Source organism: Eretmochelys imbricata, chromosome 7, assembly GCF_965152235.1.
Source record: "Eretmochelys imbricata isolate rEreImb1 chromosome 7, rEreImb1.hap1, whole genome shotgun sequence".
Classification (NCBI taxonomy): Eukaryota; Metazoa; Chordata; order Testudines; family Cheloniidae; genus Eretmochelys; species Eretmochelys imbricata.
The window spans coordinates 117,909,424-117,936,384 of record NC_135578.1 but is presented as its reverse complement, the minus strand read 5'-3'; the positions used below and the strand labels follow the sequence as shown (position 1 = coordinate 117,936,384).

Genomic DNA, 26,961 nt, shown 5'->3' with positions numbered 1-26,961 from the left:
TAAGCGAGGTTCTTCGAGAGGGACTCTGCATATTCCCACTCTTGGGAGAGTTTAGAATGTAGTATGCATATTAAGTTGGCTGGTGGGTAAGGAGCACTAGCTAAACAAGGACTGTGGCATCCATCTACCAATCTGTGCATTTTACCTAGTTGCAATATCTAACAAATAATGGCTTGGAAACATGCGTACTGAATGCCACGTGACTGCTCTAAAAATTTCTATTATTAGAACCTGTTTCAAACATGCCACCAAGGCTGCAATCTCTCTAGTGGAGTCTACGGTCAGATTAGGGCCCTGGGGCGGGGTGGAGGGGGGAAATAGGAGGGAGGGATTGTGAAGCTTGCTTGTAAATTTCTAGTATACACTCTCTGACCCATCTTGATAATGTATGTGTGGAAATAGGATTTCCTTTACAGTTACCAGCATATGAAAAACAATTTAAGTGAAAATCTAAAGTCTTTAGTCCTATCCAAATAGAAGAATAAAACTCTTTTTGTATCCAAATAATATAGCTTTGATTCTCCTCTTATTCGAATGAGGTCGGGGCGGGGGGGAAGAGAGGGAGGCAACACTGGCAATGTGATGGACTGATTGATAAGGAAATTTGAGATGATTTTTGGTATGAATCTAGGATGTGGATGAAGAACTACTTTGTCCTTATAAAAGGTTGTAAATGAAGGGTCAGCCATTAAGGCATGAAGTTCACTAATCCTCCTAGCTGATGTTATTGCTATAATAAAGACAGTCTTAATTGATAAATGAAATAAGGAACACGAAGATAAGGGCTCAAATGGTGGAGACATAAGCTGTGACAGCACTAAAGTGCCATGGTGCCACAGGTGGGGTACAAACTTAGTAACTCTTTAAAAACTTAATACCCTCATGCAAGAATACCGATTTACCATCTATTGGTATATGAGAAGCTGCCAAAGCAACAAATAAACCTTTATCCTTTAAATATAACAAATACTCTAATATAGATTGAATAAGGCATGACACAGGATCGATATTCTATCAGATATCCACAGTGAAAACCATTTCCATTTTAATTCATAATATTTTCTAGTTGATTTTCTTCTGGCATTAAGAAGAACATGTTGAATATCCATAGAGAAAGACCTCTCCAACTCTGTTAGAGACTGATTGCTTATGCTCTCAGATGAAATGATAATGGATCAGGATGGTAAACTGTCCCTTATTGTTGTTTCAGAACGTCTGGAAAAATCTCTAGTTTTTTTTGGAAAGAAGAAGCAAACCCGTGAACTACGGCTATCAGTATCATTTTGGCCGAGACCTGTCCTATTTTTCTCACAGTTTTCAACACCAGAGGAAATGGTGAGAATGCATACATTAGTTCTGCATCCCATCCACGGAGGAACGCACCTGCCAGCGAGTGACATGGTTCACTCACCCCTGTGGCACCTTCTGGTGGCTGTTTTGTGAATTAGCTCTGCCAGCTGGTGGGCCCTCTTCTGGTGGCATCTCACTGCCATCACTTCAGTTCCCGGACCCACGTCACTTCCAGGAATGCAGTGTCCCCTTCATGATACAGCCCTCCGGCTATGCCGCACTCTGTGCTCCCCCTTTCCAGGGGACAGTATTGCAGGACCTCAGTCCAGCCACTTCCTCAGTGGTGAGTGGGGGCAGGGGGAACCCAGGCCCACCCAATACTCTGGCTCCTGGCCCAGGGACCCTGTAGATAACCTCCACTTGCTGCATCCCCTCTGACTCCTCAGTTAATTTCCCTGGGGCACCTCCCCGTGGCCTCCTCCCCAGCACCTTCTTCACCCTGACCTCAGGGCTTCAGCCTGCCAGTCCAAGCATCTAGCCAGGAGTCCTCTCGAGCTTCCCCAGTCCCTGCTAGCACTTCTTCCTCCTCCTAGGAGTCTGATTTTCCCTCCTCAAGCTCCAGGTAGCTACTGAACTTGCTCTGCCCTGCAGCTCTTCTCATATGGGTCTGCCTGGCCCTGATTGGCTGCTCCTCTCAGCCCTTCTCTGATTGGCTACCTCCTGTGCAGCCTCCCTAGGACTCTATTAACCCCTTAGAGCCCAGTGTGGGACAGTCAGCCCATCACACAAAGATTGAGTATCCACTCCCACTCTGGAACAAAAACAGCAGCATTTCCTGCTGAATCTTATAGCAATTAGATCTATCTTTGGCGCACCCCAAAGAGCAAAGATGTCTCTGATTACAGAGTCTTTCAAAGACCTTTGTGCATCTGTGTAGATTCCCTGCTTAGTTCTGGCTGCGGGATCCAGTCTGCTGTAAAGCTATCGGACTCATCCTTTGGGCTATACACCAGTCTCAAAGTTTCATTGCCTCCTTGCAAAGCTGTGGTGATAGGGCGTCCCCTTATCTGTTTACATAGTACATTGTTGTCATATTGTCTGTGGCCACTTGAACCACCGACCCTTGAATCTGGGGGAGAAATGGTCTGAGTGCCAACCAAATTGCTCTTGATTCCAGAATGTTACTATAGAGATAACCTTCCTATTGACCCCAGAGTCCCCTTGTTACAAACTTCTCGAGCTGTGCACCTTAGCCTATTTTTGTGGAGCCCGTTGTGATGATCCTAGATAGGACTGGATAACACCCCTCTCAGAACATTTCCCTAATCCATCCACCACCAGATGGATCTTTGGATTTCCCTGGGAACTGTAATGATCATATCCCTACTGTGCGCCTGCAGTCTGATGTTCTTTGATAACCAGTGCTGGGGCAGTTTCATCCTAAACCTTGCATAAGTTGTGACATATGTACCATTATACCCATTAGTGATAGAAAAAATATTTACTCTTTGAGATGGAATCAGCAGCAAAGATTGAAAGGTACACTTTATCTTCAGGGACTTCTCCCTCGGAAGGTATGCTTTTGCTGTTTGGGAATTGAGAAGAGCTCCTATGAATAGAATTTTCTGTGATGGGGTCAGTAATGATTTTTTAAAATTTATTAAAGAAACCAAAATTTCAGAATAGAAGGCATGCAAATTTTGTGACTTCCTCCAGCTCATCCTCTGAGGTTGCTAGTAGGAGCCACTCATCAAAATATGGAAACACAGAAACCCCTCATCTCTTGAAGAATGCTGCTACTCCAGATAGACATTTTTAAAGACTTGAGGTGCCAAGGAGAAGCCAAAGGGGAGGGCTCTGTATTGGAAATGGTCCTGCCCTACAGCAAAATGAAGGTACTTCCTGTACGATGGTCTTATTGAAATATGAAAGTAAGCGTCTTTGAGATCCAGAGCAGTAAACCAATCTAGAAAGGATAGGGAAGGAATATAGGATCTTAGGGTTAATATTCTGAAATGCATCTTTCAGATGTACTTGTTTAGCTTCCTTAGATCTAAGACTGGACGAAGATCTCCATCTTTCTTTGGAATTAGAAAATAGCAGGAGCAGAACCCTTGATTCCTGAGATTTATTGGAACCTTCTCTATTGCTGTCTCCATTAGCAGAGAATTGATCCCTGATCTTAACAATGTCCCTGTGTGGGGTTCCTGAAAAGAGAGGGAGAGGAAGGTTGGTTTGGAGGAAGGGTATCAGCCTGGATGGTATAACCATTCTTTATAGTATCCAATACCCATCTGTCTGTGGTGATCTTTAGCCACTCACTCTAACATTGACTTAAAAGGTCTCCAAATGTAAGGAAAACAGGATTCAACATTGCTTTGCTGCTCTCAAACACCACTGAAAACCTGCAGTCTCACTGCAAGCAAAGAAGCCGTGATAGGCCAATTATTTTGCTTCATTTTGGGCTTGAATGACCATCTCTTGTATGACTGAGAAGCAAAAGACTGTTGTTGTTGGTATTGGTAGTGATGTCTATTTTTGTTGAATGAAGAAGAATAAGGTGGGTTATGCTGTCTTTGAAATCTGAAAAGGTCAAAAAGATCTCCTTTTGAAAGTCTGCAAAAGACCCAGGGACCTAGATGTAGATCTAGTCTCTTTCATTTTTTCCAATAACTCATTGGTATTTGAACTACACAAGCAGTTGCCTTCAAATGGAAAGTCCTCAACTTTAGATTTTGTTCCCTGTGGAAAAGAAGAGGAGCATAGCCAGGCATGTCTTCTGAGAGTTCTTACTGTTGCCACTGGGCTTGAAGACACATCTGAGACAGCAAAGGACAGCCTTTATGCTTGCTTACCAATGTTTTGACCCTCCTTAAAGAGGGAATTAGTGACTCTGGGAAAGGAGAAGAGCATAGCACTTCTTCTGCCAGGGAGGAGAAGGGAGAATTTGAGAAGGACGGGAGATGAACTAGGGAAATATAACCTAGATGGAGCTACTATACGGTGGATGAATAACTGCTTGGAAAATAGTTCCCAGAGAGTAGTTATCAGTGGTTTACAGTCAAGTTGGAAGGGCATATTGAGTGGAGTCCCACAGGGATCAGTTCTGGGTCTGGTTCTGTTCAATATCCTCATCAATGATTTAGATAATGGCATAGACAGTACGCTTATAAAGTTTGCAGACGATACCAAGCTGAGAGGGGTTGCAAGTGCTTTGGAGGATAGGATTAAAATTCAAAACAATCTGGACAAACTGCAGAAATGGTCTGAAGTAAACAGGATGAAATTCAATAAGGACAAATGCAAAGTATTCCACTTAGGAAGGAACAATTAGTCACACACATACAAAATGGGAAATGACTGCCTAGAAAGGAGTACTGTAGAAAGGGATTTTGTGGTCATAGTGGATCACAAGCTAAATATGAGTCAACACTGTAACACTGATCCAAAAATAGCAAACATCCTTCTGGGATGCATTAGTAGGAGTGTTGTAAGCAAGACATGAGAAGTAATTCTTCCGTTCTATACTGTGCTGATTAGGCCTCAACTGGAGTATTGTGTCCAGTTCTGGGCGCCACATTTCAGGAAAGATGTGGACAAATTGAAGAAAGTCCAGAGAAGAGTAACAAAAATGATTATGGTCTAGAAAACATGACCTATGAGGGAAGATTGAAAAAAAAAATTGGGTTTGTTTAGTCTGGAGAAGAGGAGACAGAGGGAACATAACAGTTTTCAAGTACATAAAAGGTTGTTAGAAGGAGGAGGGAGAAACATTATTCTCCTTAACCTCTGAGGATAGAACAACAAACAATGGGCTTAAATTGCAGCAAGGGCAGTTTAGGTTGGACATCAGGAAAAGCTTCCTAACTGTCAGGTGGTTAAGCACTGGAATACATTGCCGGGGGAGGTTCTGGAATCTCCATCATTGAAGATTTTTAAGAGCAGGTTAGACAAACATCTGTCAAGGATATTTTAGATAATACTTAGTCCTGCCATGAGTGCAGGGGACTGGACTAGATGACCTCTCGAGGTCCCTTCCAGTCCTATGATTCTATGATTTTAAATCTTTCAGTTGAACAGAAGGAGTATTGTTACAGTACACAACAGGGAATAAACAGACTTGGCTTCTATTCTCAGCTTGCATGACCTTGGGCAACTCACTTAATATTACTCACTTAATATCTCTCTCTCTCAGTTCCCCCATTTTATAGACAGGATAATACCTCACAAGGATGTTTATAAGTTACCTACATTAACTAGAGCTCTTTCAAAAACGGTAAGTTCTTTTAAACATTTTGAAATATCCTTTGAAAAAAGATATCCCTTTTCCTTTCCCCTTCCTTTCTCAATTGCAAAAAAAGAAAAAAGAAAAAAAAAAGAAGGGATGAAAAGAATGGGGAAATACAAGAAAAAGATGATAACAAGGGAAAGGAAGGAGGAAAACATTTTTGGTTTTGATTTGAAAACCGAAATATTTTCAATTTTCCATTTTCAGGATTTTGTGTTTAAAAAGTGGAAAATTTTAGATGCATGTGAAAAAAAAAAATCAGAGAAGTTTCCTTTTATCAAGAAGGAAAGAATGGCGGCACTTTAACAAACATCTTTATTCAGTCACTAGTGAAAAGGGGGTACAGGCTTTCCACCCTTGTCTGCCTCTCATTCTACAGCTTCTCTAGACTGTCACAACAAAACATTGAGCACTATTATTATTGTCACATCACAGAAATCTCCAGTTGTATTAACAGTGCACCAGCAACAGTGTGTCTGAACTGAGAGGAATAAAAAGAAAACCTTGATGGAATTGTTTTAAATGGAGGAAATATGCATTGCTCTTCATTGTATCTGGTCTTTCACACCTCACTACGTTCACATCACAACTTCTAGTTATACCTGCACTAAATGCAGGGGACGTTTTATGTGTTCTTAGGAACTGTTCTTGGTTCCCTGGAAGCCAGTGGCAAAAGCTCCCATTGTGTTTGGTGGGATTGACTGGGATTAGGCCCACAGAGAGTTGCATCTACATAGGGCATCGAGGGATCCTCCTCATTTGCCAGCAGCTGAGCTTCTATAATACGCAATTATTCATCTTGGTTTCCAACGTGCAAAATGGTGACATGTTAACTGGAGAGTTATTACAGATTCTCCTGACACTGGTTGTGGAACATCTCACAAGTGTTCAAGGTAATTCCACTTCAGCCAACAGCACAAAATAAATACTTTTACCATGAAGTAGCGTGAGATGTTAAGTTAAATCTGGCAGGATCTTGGGCAGCATTAATGACCTTCAGTGATCAGGCCAAAAAAAAAAAAATTCCCTATAGGGTGCTTTGTCAAGTGTATTCTACTGAGATGACATTTTGGAGTGGAATGGTGGACCAGAAGGAAAAGAAGAATATCTAGGGGCTAGGCTTGATTTTTATCCAGACAGGACACAGGGATATTTCCCCTATTTATCATGTATGGTGCTTTCATGAAAAAAAAGATGCACAGCAGCTTACTGCCATGTTGTAATATAAGCTTTTTCTCTCCCAGGGCTGTTATGACAGGCTCATCCATGTAGTCTCTTAGGGGATGACATTTTATTTTTTTTTGGCAAGCATTTCAGTCTGATTACAGGTAATTTTCATTATTAGATCGAAATGATATAATGTTCTTCCATTTTTCAAAGCACAAATAGAAAAAGAATCTTTGATCAGTTTTGATCTAAATTTTCATCTAAGGGGCAAATGTTGATTTGTCACTCTGTTTTTATATTTTGCTCCTGCTCAGGCAAAATTTCTATTGAGTACAAACTGAATTAAAAAAAAACACCTCTGAATTTTATTCTTGTTGATGAGGCAATAACCTCATCCTTACTTTTTCTCTATCCTTTCACATTCTTCTTTCATCTGTCTATGTAGGTACATACATGGCCCTCAGTACTGTAATATTTGATAATCTCACAGTCCATAGATTTTTTCTTCACAACACCCTTATGAGGGAAAGAATAGTCAAGGTGGCTTCTCCATCACTGACAACTTTTAAGGCAAGACTGGATGTTTTTCAAAAAGATATGCTCTAGGAATTATTTTGGGGATGTTTTCTGGCCTGTGTTATCCCACCCAGATTGTCTCTCTAATATAAGCAGTCTGACTAGACAACCACAATGGTTCCTTCTGGCCTTGGAATCTATTACCTCCATTTTCTAGATAGGGAACTGAAGTGCCGGATAGGCTAAGACCCAAATTTTAAAGGTATTTAAGTGTTGCTGGATTCAGCATTGCAACATCTAACTGATTTAGGAACCTTAGGATATGTCTACACTACACGCTTAAGTCGACTTAAGTTACATCGATGATCATAAACCATTGTAGTTACATCATTTGTGCATGTTCACACAATGCTCCTTGTGTCAGCAGAGCATGTCCACAGCTGCTACTCTAGCACCAACAGAAAGAGCAGTGCACTGTGGATAGCTATCTCACTGTGAAAATCATCACCTTCTCTTGCTAGCAGTTCTGGGAATGGATCGCAGTGCATCTTGGGGGCGGGGTCACCACCCCATGATGCAGTTTTCTCCATCCCATAATTCCAAGGGCTTCCAACTATGTTTTGCACCATTTTCAAACTACTCCAGTAAACTCTGCCTGAAAGCCTGGATCTCGCCACTGCTCACCAGGGTTGTGACAAGCATTATGAGCACAATACAGCTGATCCTGCAGTACTTCATGAGCTGCAAATCTGACCAGGAAGCCATGGAGACTGCCTTCCTGTGTGCTATGGAAAGAAACAATTCAAGACTGAGGTTGGCATTCATGGAGCAGCAGTACATGGTAGACTGCTGTGACTGGGCTTAGGTAACAAGCACTGAGTGGTGGGATCGCACTGTGATGCAGGTATGGGATGATGAGGAGTGGCTGCAGAATTTCCTTGAACTCTGTGTGAAGCTCACGTCCACCCTGCGGTGCCAGGATACCAAAATGAGAGTTGCCCTGACAGTGGGAAAGTGAGTGGCGATTGCTGTGTGGAGGCTGGCAACTCCAGACTGTTACCGGTCAGTCATGAATCAGTTTGGAGTTGGGAAGTCCACTGTGGGGGTTGCAGTGATGCAAGTGTGCATAGCCATTTATAGCCTCCTGCTACAAAAGACTGTGACTCTGGGCAATGTGCAGAAAATAGTGGATGGTTTTGTGGCAAAGGGATTCCCTAACTGTATCCAGTCGACAGATGGCATACGTATCCCAATTTTAGCCCCAGACCATCTTGTGATGGAGTACATTAACAGAAAGGGCTACTTTCACTGACATCAACACAGGGTGATCAGGGAAGGTGCATGATGCACACATCTTTAGGAACACTGGCCTATATAGAAAGCCACAAGCAGGGACTTTCTTTCCAGACCAGAAGATTTCAACGGGGGATGTGGAAATGCCCCTAGTGATCCTGGGAGACCCAGCATATCCCTTCTTTTCGTGGCTTATGAAGCCATGAACCAGAAACCTTGACTGCAGCAAGGAGTGCTTCAACAACATGTTCAGCAGGTACAGAATGACCGTTGAATGTACGTTTGGCAGATTAAAGGGTTGCTGGTGCTGCCTTTTGGCAGGTTAGACCTCAATGAGGAAAATATTTCAGCCTGTGGTGCTGCGCATAACATCTCTGAAGCCAAGGGGGAAAGTCTTCCCAGGGATAGAGCACCTGGCAGCTGATTTGGAGCATCCAGACACCAGGGCTATTAGAGGAGTTTAATGGGGGGTGGGGGACGCTATTCAAATCAGGGAGCTTTGAAGCAGTATTTTGACAATAAGCCCCAGTAATGTGTTTTTCTGTAATAAATTGAGCCAGGAATTGTTTACCTGCCACCGTAAATGACCCCTGTAATGATTCCTGCCTGAGCGTTAATTGTAGTCTGCAAATGTGCCGATGGCCACTGTGTATGAATTTCTGTTGCAACCCTACAGTGTAGGCCACAAATAAAGAATCACTGTCTTTGTAAGACTAAATTTTTATTAAACAGCAATACACAGATTAACATTTCTTACAAGGGACATGACAGTGAGCAGCACTCTTTGAAGTGAGGATCTCACAGCTGTGTGCAAGTCATGCTGTCATTATGGAAAATGTCCCTAGGGGTGGAGTGCAAGGGGTACTGCAATGGGCCGGGAATGTGAGAGGAATGTGTGGGGAGTTTGGGGAGGGCAATGAAGGCAGTTCTGTATGGACTGCTGAGGGAGCTGAGCAGGCATGTGTTCCACCTGCAGCAAAATCAGGGACCTCAGCATCTCTGTTCGGTCCTCCATGAGCTTTATCATCCACTCCTTATCCTCTATTATCTACTCCTCCTCTGTCTCCTCTCTTGGCTATCCATTTCTAGTTTTTCATTTGTTGTTTCTCTCTGTGATCTGTGCTCACTATCTGACGATTGCAGCGCTTCGCAAAACATGTCCTCCTTATTCCTTGTTTGCCTCCTTATCTGACGGCGGCACTCTGCCGATACGCAGGACCTGGCCCCCGAAGGCACATCTGCAGAAGCAAAAGAAACAATACACAGAGTCAGTATTATGTGTGCACTCACAGTCTTGAATCACAGAAGTTACATACACTCCTTTCTCACTTTCCCTTGAGAAACATGCAGCACAGCCAGAGCACCAAACACGGTGAGTTCAGCCCAGGGGAGGGGGAAGGGTGGTGCAAGATGGGACAAAGGGTCTGAGTGATTTCATAAGGGGATTACTACAAGCGCCTAGGCACACTATTCTGAACACTGGCACCATTTTCCACAGGCAGGGGCGATCAAAGTTGAAATCACACTGCTGAGAGTAACTGAAGATGCAAGGGTGCATCTCCAGCATGCGTGTGGCTTCAGACAGGATCCATACACAGCTCGCCTGTGTGCTGCTTTGGTTCCTGCAGAAGTAATTGCTGATTGGCACGGCAAAGTTTCCTACAATCGGGGAAGAAACAAAGCAGCTCTGCCAAAGAATGTTCAGCAAAGGATTGCAGAATATCTTCAGGAAAGTTTCCTAGAGATCTCTATGGAGGATTCCCAGGAGATCTCAGTATGCATTAACAAACTTTTCCACTGTGTTGCTGCACAGGGGAATGAGAAGTAGATGCAAACAGTACCTAGTGTTTCAGAGTAGCAGCCGTGTTAGTCTGTATCCGCAAAAAGAAAAAGAGGACTTGTGGCACCTTAGAGACTAACAAATTTATTTGAGCGTAAGCTTTCGTGAGCTACAGCTCACTTCATAGGATGCATTCAGTGGAAAATACAGTGGGGAGATTTATATACACAGAGAACATGAAATAATGGGTGTTACTGTATGTAGCTCATGAAAGCTGATGCTCAAATAAATTTGTTAGTCTCTAAGGTGCCACAACTCCCCCTTTCCTTTTTGCAGTACCTAGTGTTGTTAATTTTGATTCCTTCTCCCACGTGCACCATGTAACAAAATAAAGGACACCTCTCCTTCATGTCACTGTGCACTATCAAAGCAAAATAGTACTTACCAGAGCTCTCCTCTCCTGCTTCAGGCACACTAGAGCTGGGCAGCTGGGACTCCAGAGTCAAAAAGAGGTCCTGGCTCAGCACGCCAATGGAAGAGCCTGTTGCTTGTCCCACATCTTCCTCCAACTAGACCCCCTTGTCCACCACTTGTCCTCAGGGTTGACTCTGCTAGCTGCTGAATGCAGTCCCCCCAAAGTATCCACGAGGCTTTTGGCAGTGCAGGTGAGGTCGCCTCTGAGGATGTCATGCAGCTCTTTGTAGAAGTGGCATGTTTTTGGTGCCACACCAGAGTGATGGTTGGCCTCCCCTGCCTTTTGGTAAGGCTACATCAGCTCCTTGATCTTAGCACAGCACTGCTACATGTCCCTATTGTGCCCCTTCTCATCCATGCCATGAGCAATCTGCTTGTAGATGTCAAAGGTCCTATGGCTGGATCAGAGCTGCAACTGCACAGTCTCCTCTCCTCACAGACCCAACAGATCCAGCAACTTCCGTGTACTCCAGGCAGGAGCGTGTTTGCTGTCGAAAGCCAGCATGGTCAGCTGGGAAGATGCAATCTGACCTGTCCATGCCGAGAAAACAGGAAGTAGAATTTCCAAAATTTCCGGGGCTTTAAAGAGGGAGGGGCGCATGCTCGTGTACCTGGCTGCAGGGCAGAGAAGTAGAAACTGCTTATCGGAGCGGTTATGATGGGCATTGTGGGACACCTCCTGGATGCTGCTTAGGGGGACATAAGCAAGTGCAGTGTCTACACTGACACTGCGTCGCTCTAACTTTGTTGCAAAAAGCTCCATGCTGCTCATTGATGTGGTTTTATTATGTTGGTGTGGCAGGGGAGTTAAATCAGCAGGAGTATTGTTGTGTGAAAACTTCAATTGTTTTGCTGATGAAAGCTGACTTTTGTTGACAAAACTGTGTAGTGTAGACAAGGCCTAAATCTCATTTTCGTAAGGGAGTTAGGCACTGAATCTAAATCCTATCAACTGTTGATATGAATAAATGGATTTTATTTATTTTAGATCTAAGCCAATTTATACCTCATGAGCCCGTACCTTGTCACCATCTACAACTAGAGATGGTTGAAATGTTCCTTGAAATTTGAATGTGATTTAATGTATTATATGAAGACCTTAAATATCTCTTCCGCATGGACTCAATGAGCAAGATTCTAAAGTAGTGTAAATTGATATATCTCCATTGATTTCATTGGAGCTAAACCAAATTACACCAGATGAGGATCTGGGCCTATATTTAATTTATCTGTAATCTTATTTGGTTTTGTGTTTTCATTTATTGGTCTGTACATTTTAAAATCTCTATAATAAACATCACCTAGAAGAGATTGAAGGGTTTAATGTTCTTTGAGCATCAGACAAGTTTAATACCTGTAGCTGTAATCACCTGGAGTTAAGAGATTATACCCAATAGGTCACTGCCTTCCTATCCAGATTTGACTGAATTACAATGCTGAAATCTCCCAACATTATCTTCTGTCCTCAGGTTAAATGAGCTGAGCTGTGAGAAGTTTCATAAAAATTCCACCTTAGGGAATTTGGGGTAGATACATTAATAAAATTGAACTGTGAGCCGCCTGTCTTCCATAAGAACACTGAATTTACCCTGTGGTTCAGAAAGTTCAGTTCTCATAACAAAAGGCACAGATTAATGTCTTGGATAAATTACAGCTTGTGGGTGTTGAATCTTGCAATGCACCGAAGAAGAAGAAGCCTCGCTCACAATTTTGCTGATGAACACAAGGTATGTCTTAAAGAAACCAGTTGTCATCCATGACCTGTGTCACACTGTCTGGAGTGGCTCACAACCAAGAGTGCTTACCTCAGGGCAGACTGTCAGAAACAGGCAGATACCTCAAACTAATGGTATGTTCTATAATTAGATTTTGCCAAGCCAGTAACAAATGTGAAGTCCTGGATCACTACAACAGTCTCACCATGGAGTCACAAACAGTCCCGTTAGACTTTCCAGTTTATCTTGCCACCCAGACAAACTGGATTTAGTGATAAATGGTTACTTACATGAAAAATCACACAATATGCAGGTTGCTTCCAGTCCCAAGAGACCAGTCACTTACCCCAATCAACTGATACCCTAGATTTTACACCAAATATAAGGCCTGTAGCCAATCCTCTAATACACTATCTAAAGGTTTATTGACTAGGAAAGAGAAATAAGAGTTATTTACAGGTTAAAGCAAACAGACATATGCACAAATGAGTTGCAATCTAAATCCTAAGAGTGGCATGGTTGTAGTGATCTGTCAATTCAAAGTGTTTTCAGGGCGGACCCAGGAGGCAACCCTTGGGGAACTCTGGCTTCAGTTTGATCTCTCTAGCCCTGTGAGAGTTCAAACAGCAAAAGAGATGGAAAATGTTCCTGTGACTTTGTTTTAGTTCCTTCATTCAGCTTCCAAATCCATAGGACGAGCTTCCTTGAATATAACATGTCCAAGGTGTGATAGGGCCATTCACCCATCCTTTGTATTGTAATGTTCCTTGATGGCCCATCTGATTTGAAAGTTCTTCTTGACGGGCAGGTGGACGACATTCTTCCCATCTGGGTTCACAAGTTTAGAGCAAATATTTTCAAAGCAAAAGTTGCATATTTTTTATAGCATGAAATATAGACATTGCAAGTGAGATTAATGCAGGCAGCAATTTAGAAGCATTTCATAGAGTCTAAACACTAACTACATCCTTATAAGACAAATTCCTATTCTGAGCAACACTAACATACAGGTGAACTGGTCTGGTCTCCATCTATGAGCTTGTCAGTTCTTAGCTAATGCCTGCAATCTTGGCAAGAGCTGGCGCCTGGTTTGCCAGCATCACAACCTGATTCATATGAAGTGTGTCACGTCCTCTGTGATCCTGAAAGCTGGCTGGTGAATCTACCAACTCAGTATTCATCCAGCTTGCCCAAACAGGCCACTCAGCTCCTGATAGTCTAAGCATCATCCTGCAAGATAGAGGGATAACCACAGTCTTTCTATCTGACCTCAGAAGCAAGGAAGGTAACCCTGCCAAATCCAAAGCATTTGAAAGGCCTGTTTGAACAGGGCAAAATGTGTTCACCCTTTTTTCCCAGTGGAAAATGCATATTTGGGTTAATGGAAACATTTTGCAAATTCATGTCTAATTCACTGAATTGTTTTGGCTGGGAACAAGGTAAAATCAAAATGTTTGGAAAAAGTCGAAATGTTTCTATTTTAAATGACTTTGTTTTGAAATTTCCTTCAATTTTATGTTAAGAAACAAAACAACAACAACAAAAAACCTTCAGGAAAAAAAGCTTGAAATTGAAACACAATTTTTGTGCAACCCAAAATAACCTTTTTTTCTCCCAAGAACTGCCACTGAACCCCCAAATTGGCTTTTTGCATAGCTCTTGTCCTGGGACATCATCTCAGGGGATCACAGTCCTAGGCAGGCCTCCTAAAGGTGGCCTACCATTCCATCAGTCTTGAGAGGCTTCTTCTCCAAGAGCCCCTGTGATGTGGAAACCTGTCACTATTTCTTTTTAATATCCACAGACAATCCTGAGGGATTACAATGAGATTATATGGGCTGCAAGGCCTCATGCTTCAGTATTTCTATCAATCTCTGAGTATTAAGGATTAGGCTGAGGACTCCATGGGAGGAAACTTTCCCACATCCCACAAACTTTCCCACTGGGGGCAAGTGGGGAGAGGTTCTGACACCTTCTGCTGAAACATCTGGTGTTGACCACTGTCAGAGACAGGATACTGGATTAGATGAACCACGGGTCTGATCCAGTCTGGCAGATTTTGTATGCTAATGAGGACATACAGCTCTGTACATTGATTTCATCCTGTGGAGCTGTGGGAGATGGGAGTTTAGAGAAAGAACAGCTGTCTTGAACTGAATCCAGGAAGTGACATGATATTAACTGGAAGAGATGATTATTTGTAGGAGCTGGTAGGCACCACAATTTTGCCCTCTTCTGAGGACATTTCTTCTAAAAAAAGTTATATCAATGCACAGCCTCAGGTTGAACTTGATTTATCACTCACCTCGGAGAATCAAATAATTGCAGTCACACAAAGCAACTTCTCTCACCTCCAGCTTCCAGGAAGTCTTCACTTATTTCCCTCAGATATAGCCCTGATCACAATAATCCAGACATTCATAAAGCCATCCTGAATTTACAAAAAAATCCCTCTATCTTGACCTCGCCAAAAATACCTGGCTCAGATCTGGATCGGAACTTCCCCAAAAGAACTGAGATATATGGTCCGAGGGTTGCGTCAAACCCTCTTCTAATTCCTTCATGGAAATCCTACAGAATGCTAATCTTCATGCCCATTTCTTCAGTTCGCCCTAATTCTTTCCCCTTCGTGTGTGAGCTCCTTAAAGCTATTCATGTTCCAAGTGCCTTCCCCCCTCCCGCAAAAAAGATAATCTATTCAGATAACAGTCATTGCACTTACACCACAGATTTCTCATTGTGTCTCTCTATGTGAGTCTATAAAGAGCTTTTACAGTTACTTTCCTCTCCATATGTGGCACAATGTTGCACAAGGCACCATACAGACACGTGTAACAATCTCTGAAGCATTGTTAAGCTTAAAGTGTAAACATAACAAAGTCAAACTGAACGCAGAAGCTGGAATAAAATCAGGCCGTTCCTGCTACTAACCCCCATTCATTTATACTGAATAAGTTTATTACTGGTATATTGCACATTATTACCACCACAGGTGTATTTGAAGGAATTCAGCTCCTTCCATTAATGTTTTAGTCATTATTCTTAGTGTCTATCTGGGTACTATTCAAATATTATTCATGTGTGAAGGAGTCTACCTGGGAGTGATCCAATACATCCAGGAAGGCAGAGGATAGCAGGACAGATTTCACATTTGTCTCTCTTGATCCGTTCCTCTCTTCTTTGGTGCCCTCCTTTTATTCAAAGCTGCTGAAGAGCAATCAAGGGAAAACAAGGTTCTCCTCCTCGCAATCTGGGTTTCCTTTTCTTTCTATGCCTCCAGGAATAGAATACTGTTGACTTCCTGTTGTGTGAATGGGTCAAATTGAGGGCCACCTTGTGGCTCAGCTTGTACAGTGAGTGTGGGGACATAAAGCATTCCTTGATAGCCTGGAGCTGGCAACGTGTACTGCAGGTTGAAGCAAGATGGGGAAAACAGGCTATGCAGAAAGGATATATGCCCCTTACACAGAGAAGAGGCTGGAGTGGGTGGAGTTTTTAGATCCACACCTCCTGCCAGCACACTAGCTAGTGTGCTTACATGAACATTGCAAAGGAAGTTAGCTACAGCTGGTATAGGCCTGGAAAAGGGTGCTCCTGCTGCAGAGCAGCTGGAGACGGGGAGCTATATTGGGAAGCAGAGGATTGCACTGCCCATTGATTGGGGCTTGTGGCAAAGCCAAGACTCCACCCCAACTGAGGGGAGATATGCAATCAGGTCAGTGTCTATTGTCTGGCTCCCAGTGTCCTGACAGGATACCTGGGGTGCAAGCAATTTTCTCGGAGAAGTTCCTCCCAGCAGGAGGTGCAGGATTCTGGAGTAGAGAAGAATCGTTTCAGGTTAACAATATATACATACTTCTTGGTCCACATAATTCTTGGTCTACAATAGTTCAGCAGGGTGTCACTTAGTTCCTTCCCCCGTTGTTTGCAATCTAATTGCAAGTGTCATACGTGGACACTTAAATGATTAAATAGTCATGAGAGGAGAAAGTAAATACAGTGTTGCAAAATATCAAGCATTTTGAATTGTGCATCACTTACATTGAACATAAGGCATCAATATATTTAGCAAATAGCTGGATGTTTGTTTATTTAACACCAATGGGAACAAGTGGAAGTGATAATGCCTTCAGGTATCTATCCTGCAGTCATTCCAAAAGCCACTGAGATTTGCATATCAGTTACTGACTTTCCTTTCCATTTCATTCTGTTTCTGATTCTTCACCAGTATCATGAGGAACCTTGTCCTGGGAGAGTCTTATGGCTAGACATGAAGAGATTCCCTTTGTGTATGTGTGCTGGAGGTGGAGTCCTGGGGATACTGCCTAGTATGTACAGGCAGTTTTACTCTTCTTTTTCCGTCCTTCTTCCCAGTTCTCCCTTAATATTCTCCACACATTCTCCTAAGAGGCACATTGGTTGGTGTTCTAACTCCAGCCCAGTTTGAATGGAAGTCTATCAGAAAGATTTGACTCATGCATGAAACCCAAAAGCAAATGACTTATAGTAACACATTTTTACCAGCACACCTTTAAAGCTTATCTGCATAACATACCCGGTAGAATTTCACCTAACAGTTCCTGCAGCATGGGGAATTATTCTTCCCTCATATGTAAAGGAACATGACTCAGCCCAGCAACCTGTCGCTAAAATAGATTGTATCTTTTGGAAAGAGGTCCAATCTCAATTTAAAGGTTCCAGGTGATGATGAACTTAACACTCCTCTTGGTAAGCCATTCCAATGTGTTGTAAATTTCGTAGCTACTTGCATAGTAGCCAGGAGAGCTGTTTGAAAAAATAAATTGCACTGCTTGCAAAAAAACTGCATTCCTGCCTGTGTGCTTTTGTTTTGTTTCTGGGTATTTTATGAAAAATCAATTATTTTGGAGGTGGAAGGGAAAGTCTGTCTTTCAATTTTTGTATTTTCCCCCTTAAAAATTACCATTTGCAGGAAAAGAAAACAGCTAATTATCACACAATTCAGGGCAAAAGTTCCCTAGTTTCACACACACACAGCTTTTCATTAAAAAAACCCACAACAATTATTATTTATCATTTGCATAATGGTAGTGCTGGAGGCTCCAGCTGATTTCAGGGTTCCATTGTGACACATTGTACATAGTAAGAAATAGTAGCTTATAATATAAATAGGCAAGATAGAAAAGAAAGTGGAGGGAAACAGAGGCACAGACAGTTGAAGTGACTTGCTCAAGGTCACACACAGGTGGTCAGTGACAGAGCCGGGATTAAAACCCAGGTCTCCAGATCCCACCTCACCCATGGGAGTACACTGCTTCTGAGATGGCAAATTGGTACGTTTTCATGGAAATGTGTGAAAATCTCTAGACATCCGTAGGGCAGTAAAAATTTATGGGAGAAGGGGTATTCTCTCACTGGTTGTACGTATGCATCCAAGGATCTCAAAGCAATGAACAAACAAATCCCTTATGCTCACAGAAGCAGGCTTAAGGGGGATAAGCATTATTGTTTGTAGAGATTGTGCACTTGAGCAAACTGAGGCATACAGACTTGCCTAAAGACATGAACATCAGTGGCAAAATCAGTGATGAAAATTACTCAAGAGTCCTGCCTTACAGCACCCTGACCACACTCCTACCAAGCAGAGCCGCTCTGGGGACAGGCTGATCGAAGGGGATGTGTGCAGTCTACAGAAGAAAAGGGGGTAGGCGGAGAAAGGGTAACAGGCATCAAATATGTAAATGGTTGCTTTAAAAAAAGATGACGATCAATTGTGCGTGTCCACAGCACAGAGGGCAGGACAAGTGGCCATAGGCTTAGTTTGCAGCAAGGGAAATTTAGATTAGATATCAGGGAAACCTTTTTAACATTACGGATCGTTAAGCAATGGAACATGTTATGTAGGGAGGTTGTGGAATCTCCATCGGAGATTTTTAAGAACAGGTTAGGGCAACACCTGTCAGGGATGGTCTAGCTATATTTAATCCTGCCTCAGCACAGGATGGATGAACTAGATCAGCGCTTTTCAACCTTTTTGGTACCAGGGACCGGCTTACTGCCTTCCTAAACTGCATCAGGGAGATCTCAGGGACTGGTGCCCAGTCCATGGACCGGTCATAGAAAAACATTGAACTCGATGACCTCCTGAGTCCCTTTCCAGCCCTACATTGCTATGATCCTATCTTCCTGTTTGGACTGACTGTGCCATCTGCCTGTTACTGGATCAGCTGTTTGGGTTTGGGTTTTTTTTTGTTGTTGTTATTTTTATTGGTTATTCTTTTATTTCCATCCACTGTTTATTTCCTTTATTTTAAGTTGTTTCCCAACACATTATGCTTAGTGAGGTGTGTAAGAGACTGAAGGATGCACTTGGAGGGCATGTTTCATCACAGTTTGTACACCAGTTTATGGCCAAATTAAAAGAAAAATACAATCTGACAGCTTTGCCCCGATTGCTGAATTAATGCTGGACAGCTGACTGTACAGGCAAGAAAGAAAATAAAACAAAGCAACTGCAAGATGAAGGATCTTCATAGCTTTCCCCTGTTCATCCTCAGAACAGCATAAGGATTGGCTATCCATTTGCTGCTCAATTTGCCCCATAGATTTCATCCCACATTTGAAAAGGATTGTGTGCAAAGGCACGTAAGCCAAATGCCCGGTGCATGGATATAACTTAAGGATATATACACCTGCATGGTTTTTTCATGCACACACCATGCATAAATACACACAGGCTTTTAAAAATATGGGTCTGAGTTCACATATCTTTTTTTAAAAGCCTTCATTTAGCTGGGATAAATTCTTGTGGTCCTCCAAGAATTTCTAAGGTCTTCTGAAACATTCCACGTATTTTGGTACCAGGGCAGAACACCTTCTGCTTTGCAAATACACTATTACTTTTCATGTTTTGCCATACCAAAGGTCATCAGAAATAGGCAGGCTGAATGAATAACTTGTTTTGCTGATTGAGCTAAGGACTCCATTAAACATTAGCACACAAACTATATGTTATTTTGTCTTTTCACACCTAATATTGCCAGTGGGTCCTCAAAACCCAATGAAACTTTATTCTATATAACTGTGCATCTTAATCTTAATTGGAGAAAATATCTCCTTGTAACAGAGATGCAGGTCTTGATTCCACCTTCACTTATTCTGGTGTAAAGCAGGAGTAACTCCCTGCTGTCAATGGAATTAGAGCAGTGTGAAAGCAGCATAACTGACAACAAACTTAATCTCCTGGTTTTTGAATGAGACACTGAGCCCAATCAAGCCCACATCTAAGACAGATGCAAAAATCCAGTACATCTCACTTAAGATTGGATGCCTTTCAGAACGATATGCCTTAGTCAAACACAAGCTACTAGGCTAAATAGAGGATTGATTGGGTGAAATTATATGGTTTGTGTTACACATAAAGTCAGATTGGATGATCCTTCTGACTTTAAAATCTATTAATCTCAAAGCTATTAAGAGAGCATGATCAGGTTCACGGCTAGGTTTGATTTAAACACCGGGCCTGATTCTCCTCTTACTCCAGATGTACACAAGGCAATTCTATTCATTCCTTTCTGTTCCAGTCTGGTTCTTATACTGCCGCAGTACAGGAGGTCAATAGAGTTGCTCCTGATTTACACTGGTGTGAGAGAAGAATCAGCCCCAGAGAAGCCAGTAAAGCTCAGTTTAAAAATGATAGGAGAACACAGAAGAGATGAGTGAGGGGGGATTTGATAGCTGCTTTCAACTACCTGAAAGGGGGTTCCAAAGAGGATGGATCTAGACTGTTCTCAGTGGTGACAGATGACAGAACAAGGAGTAATGGTTTCAAATTGCAGTGGGGGAGGTCTAGGCTGGATATTAGAAAACACTATTTCACTAGGAGCGTGGTGAAGCACTGGAATGGGTTACCTAGGGAGGTGGTGGAATCTCCTTCCTTTGAGGTTTTTAAGGTCAGGCTTGACAAAGCCCTGGCTGGGATTATTTTGTTGGGGATTGGTCCTGCTTTGAGGTCCCTCCCAACCCTGATAGTCTATGATTCTATGAACACAGATGATACCCTCTTTTCCTGACAATGGGAGACATCCCCTGTGCTGAGCATTCTCACCAGATATGTGAGCCACTGATGTTCTATTAGGAGGTAATAGGAATTTAAGTGATGTCTGGGCCTTGTTCTACCCTCCCACCCCCCATACAAGGGTTAATTAGACCCAAAGAGACCACAATCCACTGTTTTGCTTAATACCTTATCAACTGGCCTGCTCTCCATGCACACCCTTGCTTCTCTGACATATATCGGTTTACACAGGCAAGCGATTCTTCTGTCACCCCTGACTCTGAACACCACTGTTGCCACTTGAATGCCTGATGGATTCACATCGGTAAATCCACTCCCCATTACTGTTAATGGGTGCAACCTGAGCAAATCCTGCTTGCTCACTGATCAAACAGCTTCCCTTCATCATGGGCCCTGCAAGAGTTTACCAAACCTTATTTTGTGTTCTCTCTACACTGTGGATTATTTTCCCCTTTGAATGAACAAATAAACACAAGTACAAACACACAGAGATATGGCCTACATAAAATGTGCCCCCGTCCAGCTCCTGATGGAAAGATGACTGGTGATTTCAGTGGGCTTTGGATCAGGACCTAGAGGACCTCAAAAAGTCCACAGTCAGAATTAGTGCTAATTAGCAGTCTCACCTATACAGCGATAAGCCTCTCTGCTGAAGAGACAGAGCTACTGCTCATCTGTCAAAGCAAACCATTCAGGCAATGGGTTAAGGAACATGGCTGGGGCAATGTGTGGGAAGCTTGCACATCCACTACCTGTTCCTGTGCTTTATCTGTCACATTGTTCTATAAATAGAAAGCTCTATGTATCTACTTAAACAGCACCCATCACCTTCATATTTGAGCACCTCTTTCATTAATTAATTTATCTTCAGCACCTCTAGGAGGAAGGAAAGTGTTACTATCCCAGTTTTACACGTGGGGAACAAAGGAACAAAGAGAGATTAAGTGATTTGCTCAAGGTTACAGACGAAGTTTGTTGCCCACTAGAAAGAGAACCCTGATCTCCTGAATCTAAGTCAAGTGCCTTTACAACATGACCAAATTTCCATCTCCAAGGCTCTCAGTTTGGTACTTTCCCCCTAGGAACTAAACTCGCTTTTTAAAAAAACAGACAGCTGAAATCAAATAGTAAGAAAATTAAAAAAAATAGTTTCATTTAGAGATGCCTCGTTGGCAGAAACTGTCCCCTTTAACCTGGCTGTCTTGATTTCACAATCCCATTGAAAACATCAAAGGAACAAGAGGGAATCTAGGAGGACCATTTTAAAACAGCTTGTCCACCACCGCTGGTGTCGCTCAACACTTGAGTGCATTTAGACAATTTCTTCTGAGCTGTGCAATTCAGACTCTACATTTCCCCCCACATCACTTACACCTTCCATTACCACCTGCATTTCATCACCTCAAAGAGCTCAGCAATTCAGGGATGAGTACCAGCCATTATCTCTGTGTGGCTGATCCATCTGAACAGGGGAAGGAGACTCTGCATGAAGTGTAGACTCTTATTTTCCAGCCCCTAATTACACCTCAAACCACTATTTAAGACTATATAGCAAAAAGAAACAGGTAACACGCCCACAAAACAGCCCCTTACCATATAAGCCAGGTGATTAAACCCACCATAATTAAAATGTACAGGACCTCCAATGAGCTTGTGTGTCCCTAGGAATGTTTTACTGTATCTGGAGTTTTCTTCTGAAAGGTAACTTTTCTTATTCAGAAAACGGAGAATCACACACTAGCTCCGCAATTATGTGGTGGGGGTTCACCACGGAGCGACTGTACTTTCAGCTGGAAAAATGAAGGTAATCATAGAACAGTTGGAGCAGGCAGCAGCTGATTTTCTGATACTCTCTCTAAAATCTGTCAAGTTAATTTAATGTGTGTAAAAGGCACTGGATTTTCAGCTCTGGAAACTAAAGTCCTCTGCCCAGAGAAGATTCACAACATGAGCAGTGTAAGCTCCCGCACATTGCCCAGGCAATCTACCTAAGTCTTCAACTGGAGGAAATTCCTCTGGGGTGCAATGGTTCAGTCTGCATATTCATTCAGTCTCCTCTCCTGTTCATTCTCCATGTTCCTTGAAGCCTTGGTCTCTCTTCTGAAGCAAGGGTGCAAATGAATGTGACTAGTGATGGGGTTTTGTGATGCTGGGAACCTGTCTACTAGGAAACAAACTCGGACGGCAAATTCAGTTCAAGTTGGCCACCACACAGCTGTCTACATCTTGGGTTGCTAGGGGGGACTCTTGATCAATAATAAGCCTATGCCGGATTGCAACCAATGACTATTGAGTTCTCTTGCCATTACTACAGCCTTAGCACAAGGTCTCAAAAGAGCAAGTGACAGTCATTTGTTGTGAACTACTCCATGACTTCCATAGTATAATAAATATAAAAACCTGCAGGATCACACAGTTACTCCAGGCCAAATTCTGCCTGGAGAAATGAAACTACCAGGAACCATTTGCACTCAGCCACAGGGAGAACCTGACCCTTTTGTTTTATTTATTCCAAGTTGATTTATACTTTGTGCTTATCATTTACCCTCAATGGGTCTGATCCAAAGCCCACTGAGGTCAAGGGAAACACTCCAACAGGGCTAGGATCAGGACCCAAGGCTGTAATCCACCCCATGCAGGGTATAGCACATCGCTAAGTCCCACATAAACTCCATTTCTGAAGGCGTTAAGTGGGACATAAGTGGCTTTGTGCCAGCCCTCTGCATAGGGGTGAAGCTCATCCTAGGTAACATAATATTCTAATCACCAATAATGATCACATTTACTACTCTCTAAAATATTGTTTAGATAAAGCTCCATCAAGCACCCTCCCACATAAAACCCAGATAAACCCCACCATCATGACCAATCCCACCATCCCAGCTAACCCCTCAGGACCCTCCAAAAAGCCTGTGTTCGTATTTGCAGGCAGTTTTGTGGCCCTGTAAAATAAAGCAATAGCAATTACTCATGGAATAACTGCGTAGAGATAATTTGCTTGTTGGAACTAGGAAATTATTTCTCCAGTTGTCAGGCTTTGTCCCCTTAAGGGGCTGCGCATCATAAATCCACTCAAACTTAGTTATACATTGTCTAACTCAGGATCTTCACTCACCTTGGCAGGCTGACTAAGGCACGAACAGAAATTTATATTCCTCCCATCCCCTATTTCAAAATGGGAAATTTACTACTACAAGCAGCACTGATCTTCATCAATTATTAGTGTATTACAATAATGCAATTCCTTTCATCTCAAAGGTCCCAAAATGCTTAACATGCTAGAGGCCAAATCCTGTCCTCATTTGCACCTGTGCAATGATTTCAGTGGTGTTTCATGGCCATACATATGGGCAGAATTTTGGCTCTTCCTATTTAACATATGCAGTATCCAGGAATCATTTCAGCTACTACTAGAATGAAACTTTGGATGGAACATGGCTGCAGCACACACTATAACAACAATTTAAGACAAAAGTCAAATGAGGAACACTGTATCTGATTGAGACTACAGAGGAAATTTAGTAGGCAGAATTTACTCAAATTTTAATTCTGTATGAACATTAGGCTCCAACCTTGGAAGGACATTGGTTTTCTGGTTAAGCACAGGTCTTAACTTCTATTCCCAATATTTCCTTAAGCTTCATTTGTGACCTTAGGCAAGTCATTTAGCAACCCTAAGAACTTGTCTACGTGTGAAATGCTACAGCGGTAGGTAGGTAGACACTACCTACACTAATGGGCTCTCCTGTCAGTGTAAGTAATCCACCTCCACCTTGACGCAGCTCTATCTACACAGGGATTTAGGTAGGCTTAACTACGTCGCTCAAGGAGATGGATTTTTCACACCCCTGAGCAATGTCGCTAGGTCTAGTGTAAACCAGCTCCAAGACACCATTTCCTCAAGCTCACAATAATACTTACATACGTCATACAAGTATTGGGAGGATTAATTCTTTTATGTTTGTAAACCACACTGAAAGTCTTGAATGGAAGGTGCTTATGATGGGCTATGTATCCTACACAGGCCCTTAATGGGTTAATGTGGACCTGAAAAACCAGTTATGTTCCCTGGCTGCATCTGGAGGGAAACTCAGGCTTGACTGATCATGAAGCCCCGGTGGGCAGGAGCAGGCTGGTTATTATAATGAGAGGAAGTTTGTAGCAGAAGGGGGACGCAGGGCGGGAGTCTGCAGTCACTCTTTGGAAACAGAGAGGTGGTGAGGAGGAAATCCAGAGCAGAGAATAAGCCCTGGGATTCCAGCCCTGAAAGAAGGATCAACCCGGAGAAGTTGCAGGAAAGAAAGCCTGAGAGAGGCTGTGTTGGAAGAAGCCCAGGGAAACAGCAGCAAGGGATGGGACACTGCAAACCTAGGCTGACAGTAAGGGTCCCCGGGCTGAACTCAGTGTAGGGAAGGCCTGAGTTCCCCTACCAATCACTGGCAACATGGCATGAGCCCAGAGTCAGGGGCCAGAGACCTGACACAAGATCTCGGAATTAACCGTTAGACTTCTGTTTGTTGAACTTTGTTACCTCAAAAGGGGCAGACATAAATATCATGTGGTTGGAGGGCCAAGTTATAGAGCAGAGACCACCATAGTGAAGGAGTGACTGTCAGAAGGGGTTGCCAGAGTGAAAGCCAACTGCTATGCCACACCTGGCCACAAGGAGATGCTCCTGTGGTGAGTGAACCCCCATACAGGACTGTAAAGCTTTACATTACATTGAGATTTAGATTAACACACCAATCTGAACAAGCACCATCTGTCAAGATGTTCAATTTTAAATATTTATCAGGCCCCAGTTTAGTGATTATTGGTGCCTTGGTTTTTCAGATATTGCTGGGAGAATCAGGCCTCTTTAAGGGGTCTTAAGTAGATCCAAAAATTGAGGTACCCAAAAGTACTAGATGCTTTTGAAATGTTAGGGCATGTTTCTGTAGCTATGACATGATCTGCACCAACAGAAGCAGACTCCAAAAGGAATTCAATTCACTTATTTTCTTCCTTGGACAATCAACATCTGGTTTATAATGTGCCAAGCTGGCAGGATCAAGAAGAACTGTATGTTATTCTGAAGCAAGGAGGGTACCACCATTTGTTTCAAGTGCCAAGAAATATATCCATATTGTGTACCATTATCCGAGTACTTATACTGAACAGCTTCGCACATTATTAAGGCTACTGTCCTGGAAAAAACATTAGTTAAAAAGAAGAGAACACAATGAAGGGTCTAATCTGGAGTCAACCCCTAAACCCACTCTCCATGTTTGGGGGCACAATCGTGTTCCCCTCGAACAACTCCCCACAATTAATGATCATTGAGGGTGCAAATATTACCAAACTTGACATCTGCCAGTAAATACCTGATTTATAGTCACAGATCTTGCAAGTGTGTAAATGAAATCATAATTATGGTGCATACAGAAACAGAGGCCCTCTAGAAAAAGCAAGTACTAAATGTTTGTCTAGGCCCTTGTGAGGGAAAATGCCACATCATTGGTAAAAAAGGTCACAAAATCTTTTCTTGCCTTCTGATCTTGACTGTATGCCAGGATCCAGTCCTCCTGTTTGGGGTGGAACAGCAGGCTCTGGATGTAGAAGTTCAGCCGGTACTTTTGATAGGTGGCCCCTTCATCCGAGCTGATCAGTAAACTGCTCTCAATCTCTGGGTCAGTCAGCAACATAATCTGTATGGATGGAATAGTCACAATTAGTTAGAGAGGAGTCAAACAGAAGGATGAGGAAACAGCCAAGACTTGTAGGTAAACATGGTGAAAACCAATGCATTTTAGTAACAGTATAAAAACCAGACTACACAACTCAAGTGTAACAAACATGTTAGAACAAACCAATGGTGACCAACCTTCCGGAAAGTAAAGCAATATATGATAACTGTGTATGTGTATCTGAAGTATGAAGCAATCAAATAGACAGTGGGATCACATAGAATGAGCATAACTAATTACAATAGGTTAAAAGTTAAATCCAACAACCCCTTTTGTGATCATCAACAAGATCTGAACCCTTGACAGCCAACACCAAAGCACAAACTTTGCTAAGGTTAACAGCAATAGTTGGTTGTTATCCTTTTCGAGATCTAGTCATCAGAGGAGGTAGACAACCCACAATGTGCAAGCACGTTGCATCAACAAAGGAAAATGAAGACTGCAAAAAAAAAAAAAGGAAATTGAAAATAAATCCCAGTGGTGGAATATGTTAGATTGCAGAAGAGTCTGAACATAGAAGGTGGCAAGAAGTTTCATTGCTTGAGATTTTATAACCTGGCTGACTGCAGGGAGCAATCTTGCTTTAGTAGGGGGGTGTTTGGTAACCCACTAGGTTCTTTCCATCTCTAATTTCCAAAATACTGTGAATTATGGCT

The 26,961-nt window shown here is 42.6% G+C and overlaps 1 protein-coding gene across 1 annotated transcript in view; it reads right to left on the bottom strand.

Moving 5' to 3' along the window:
- Positions 1–26,961, bottom strand: part of SORCS1 (sortilin related VPS10 domain containing receptor 1) — a 407,920-nt gene that overhangs the window by 126,955 nt on the left and 254,004 nt on the right. The window contains exon 4 of the mRNA XM_077821796.1: positions 26,108–26,266. Coding sequence (XP_077677922.1) covers positions 26,108–26,266 — 159 coding nt within the window. The remainder of the gene's footprint in view (positions 1–26,107; positions 26,267–26,961) is intronic.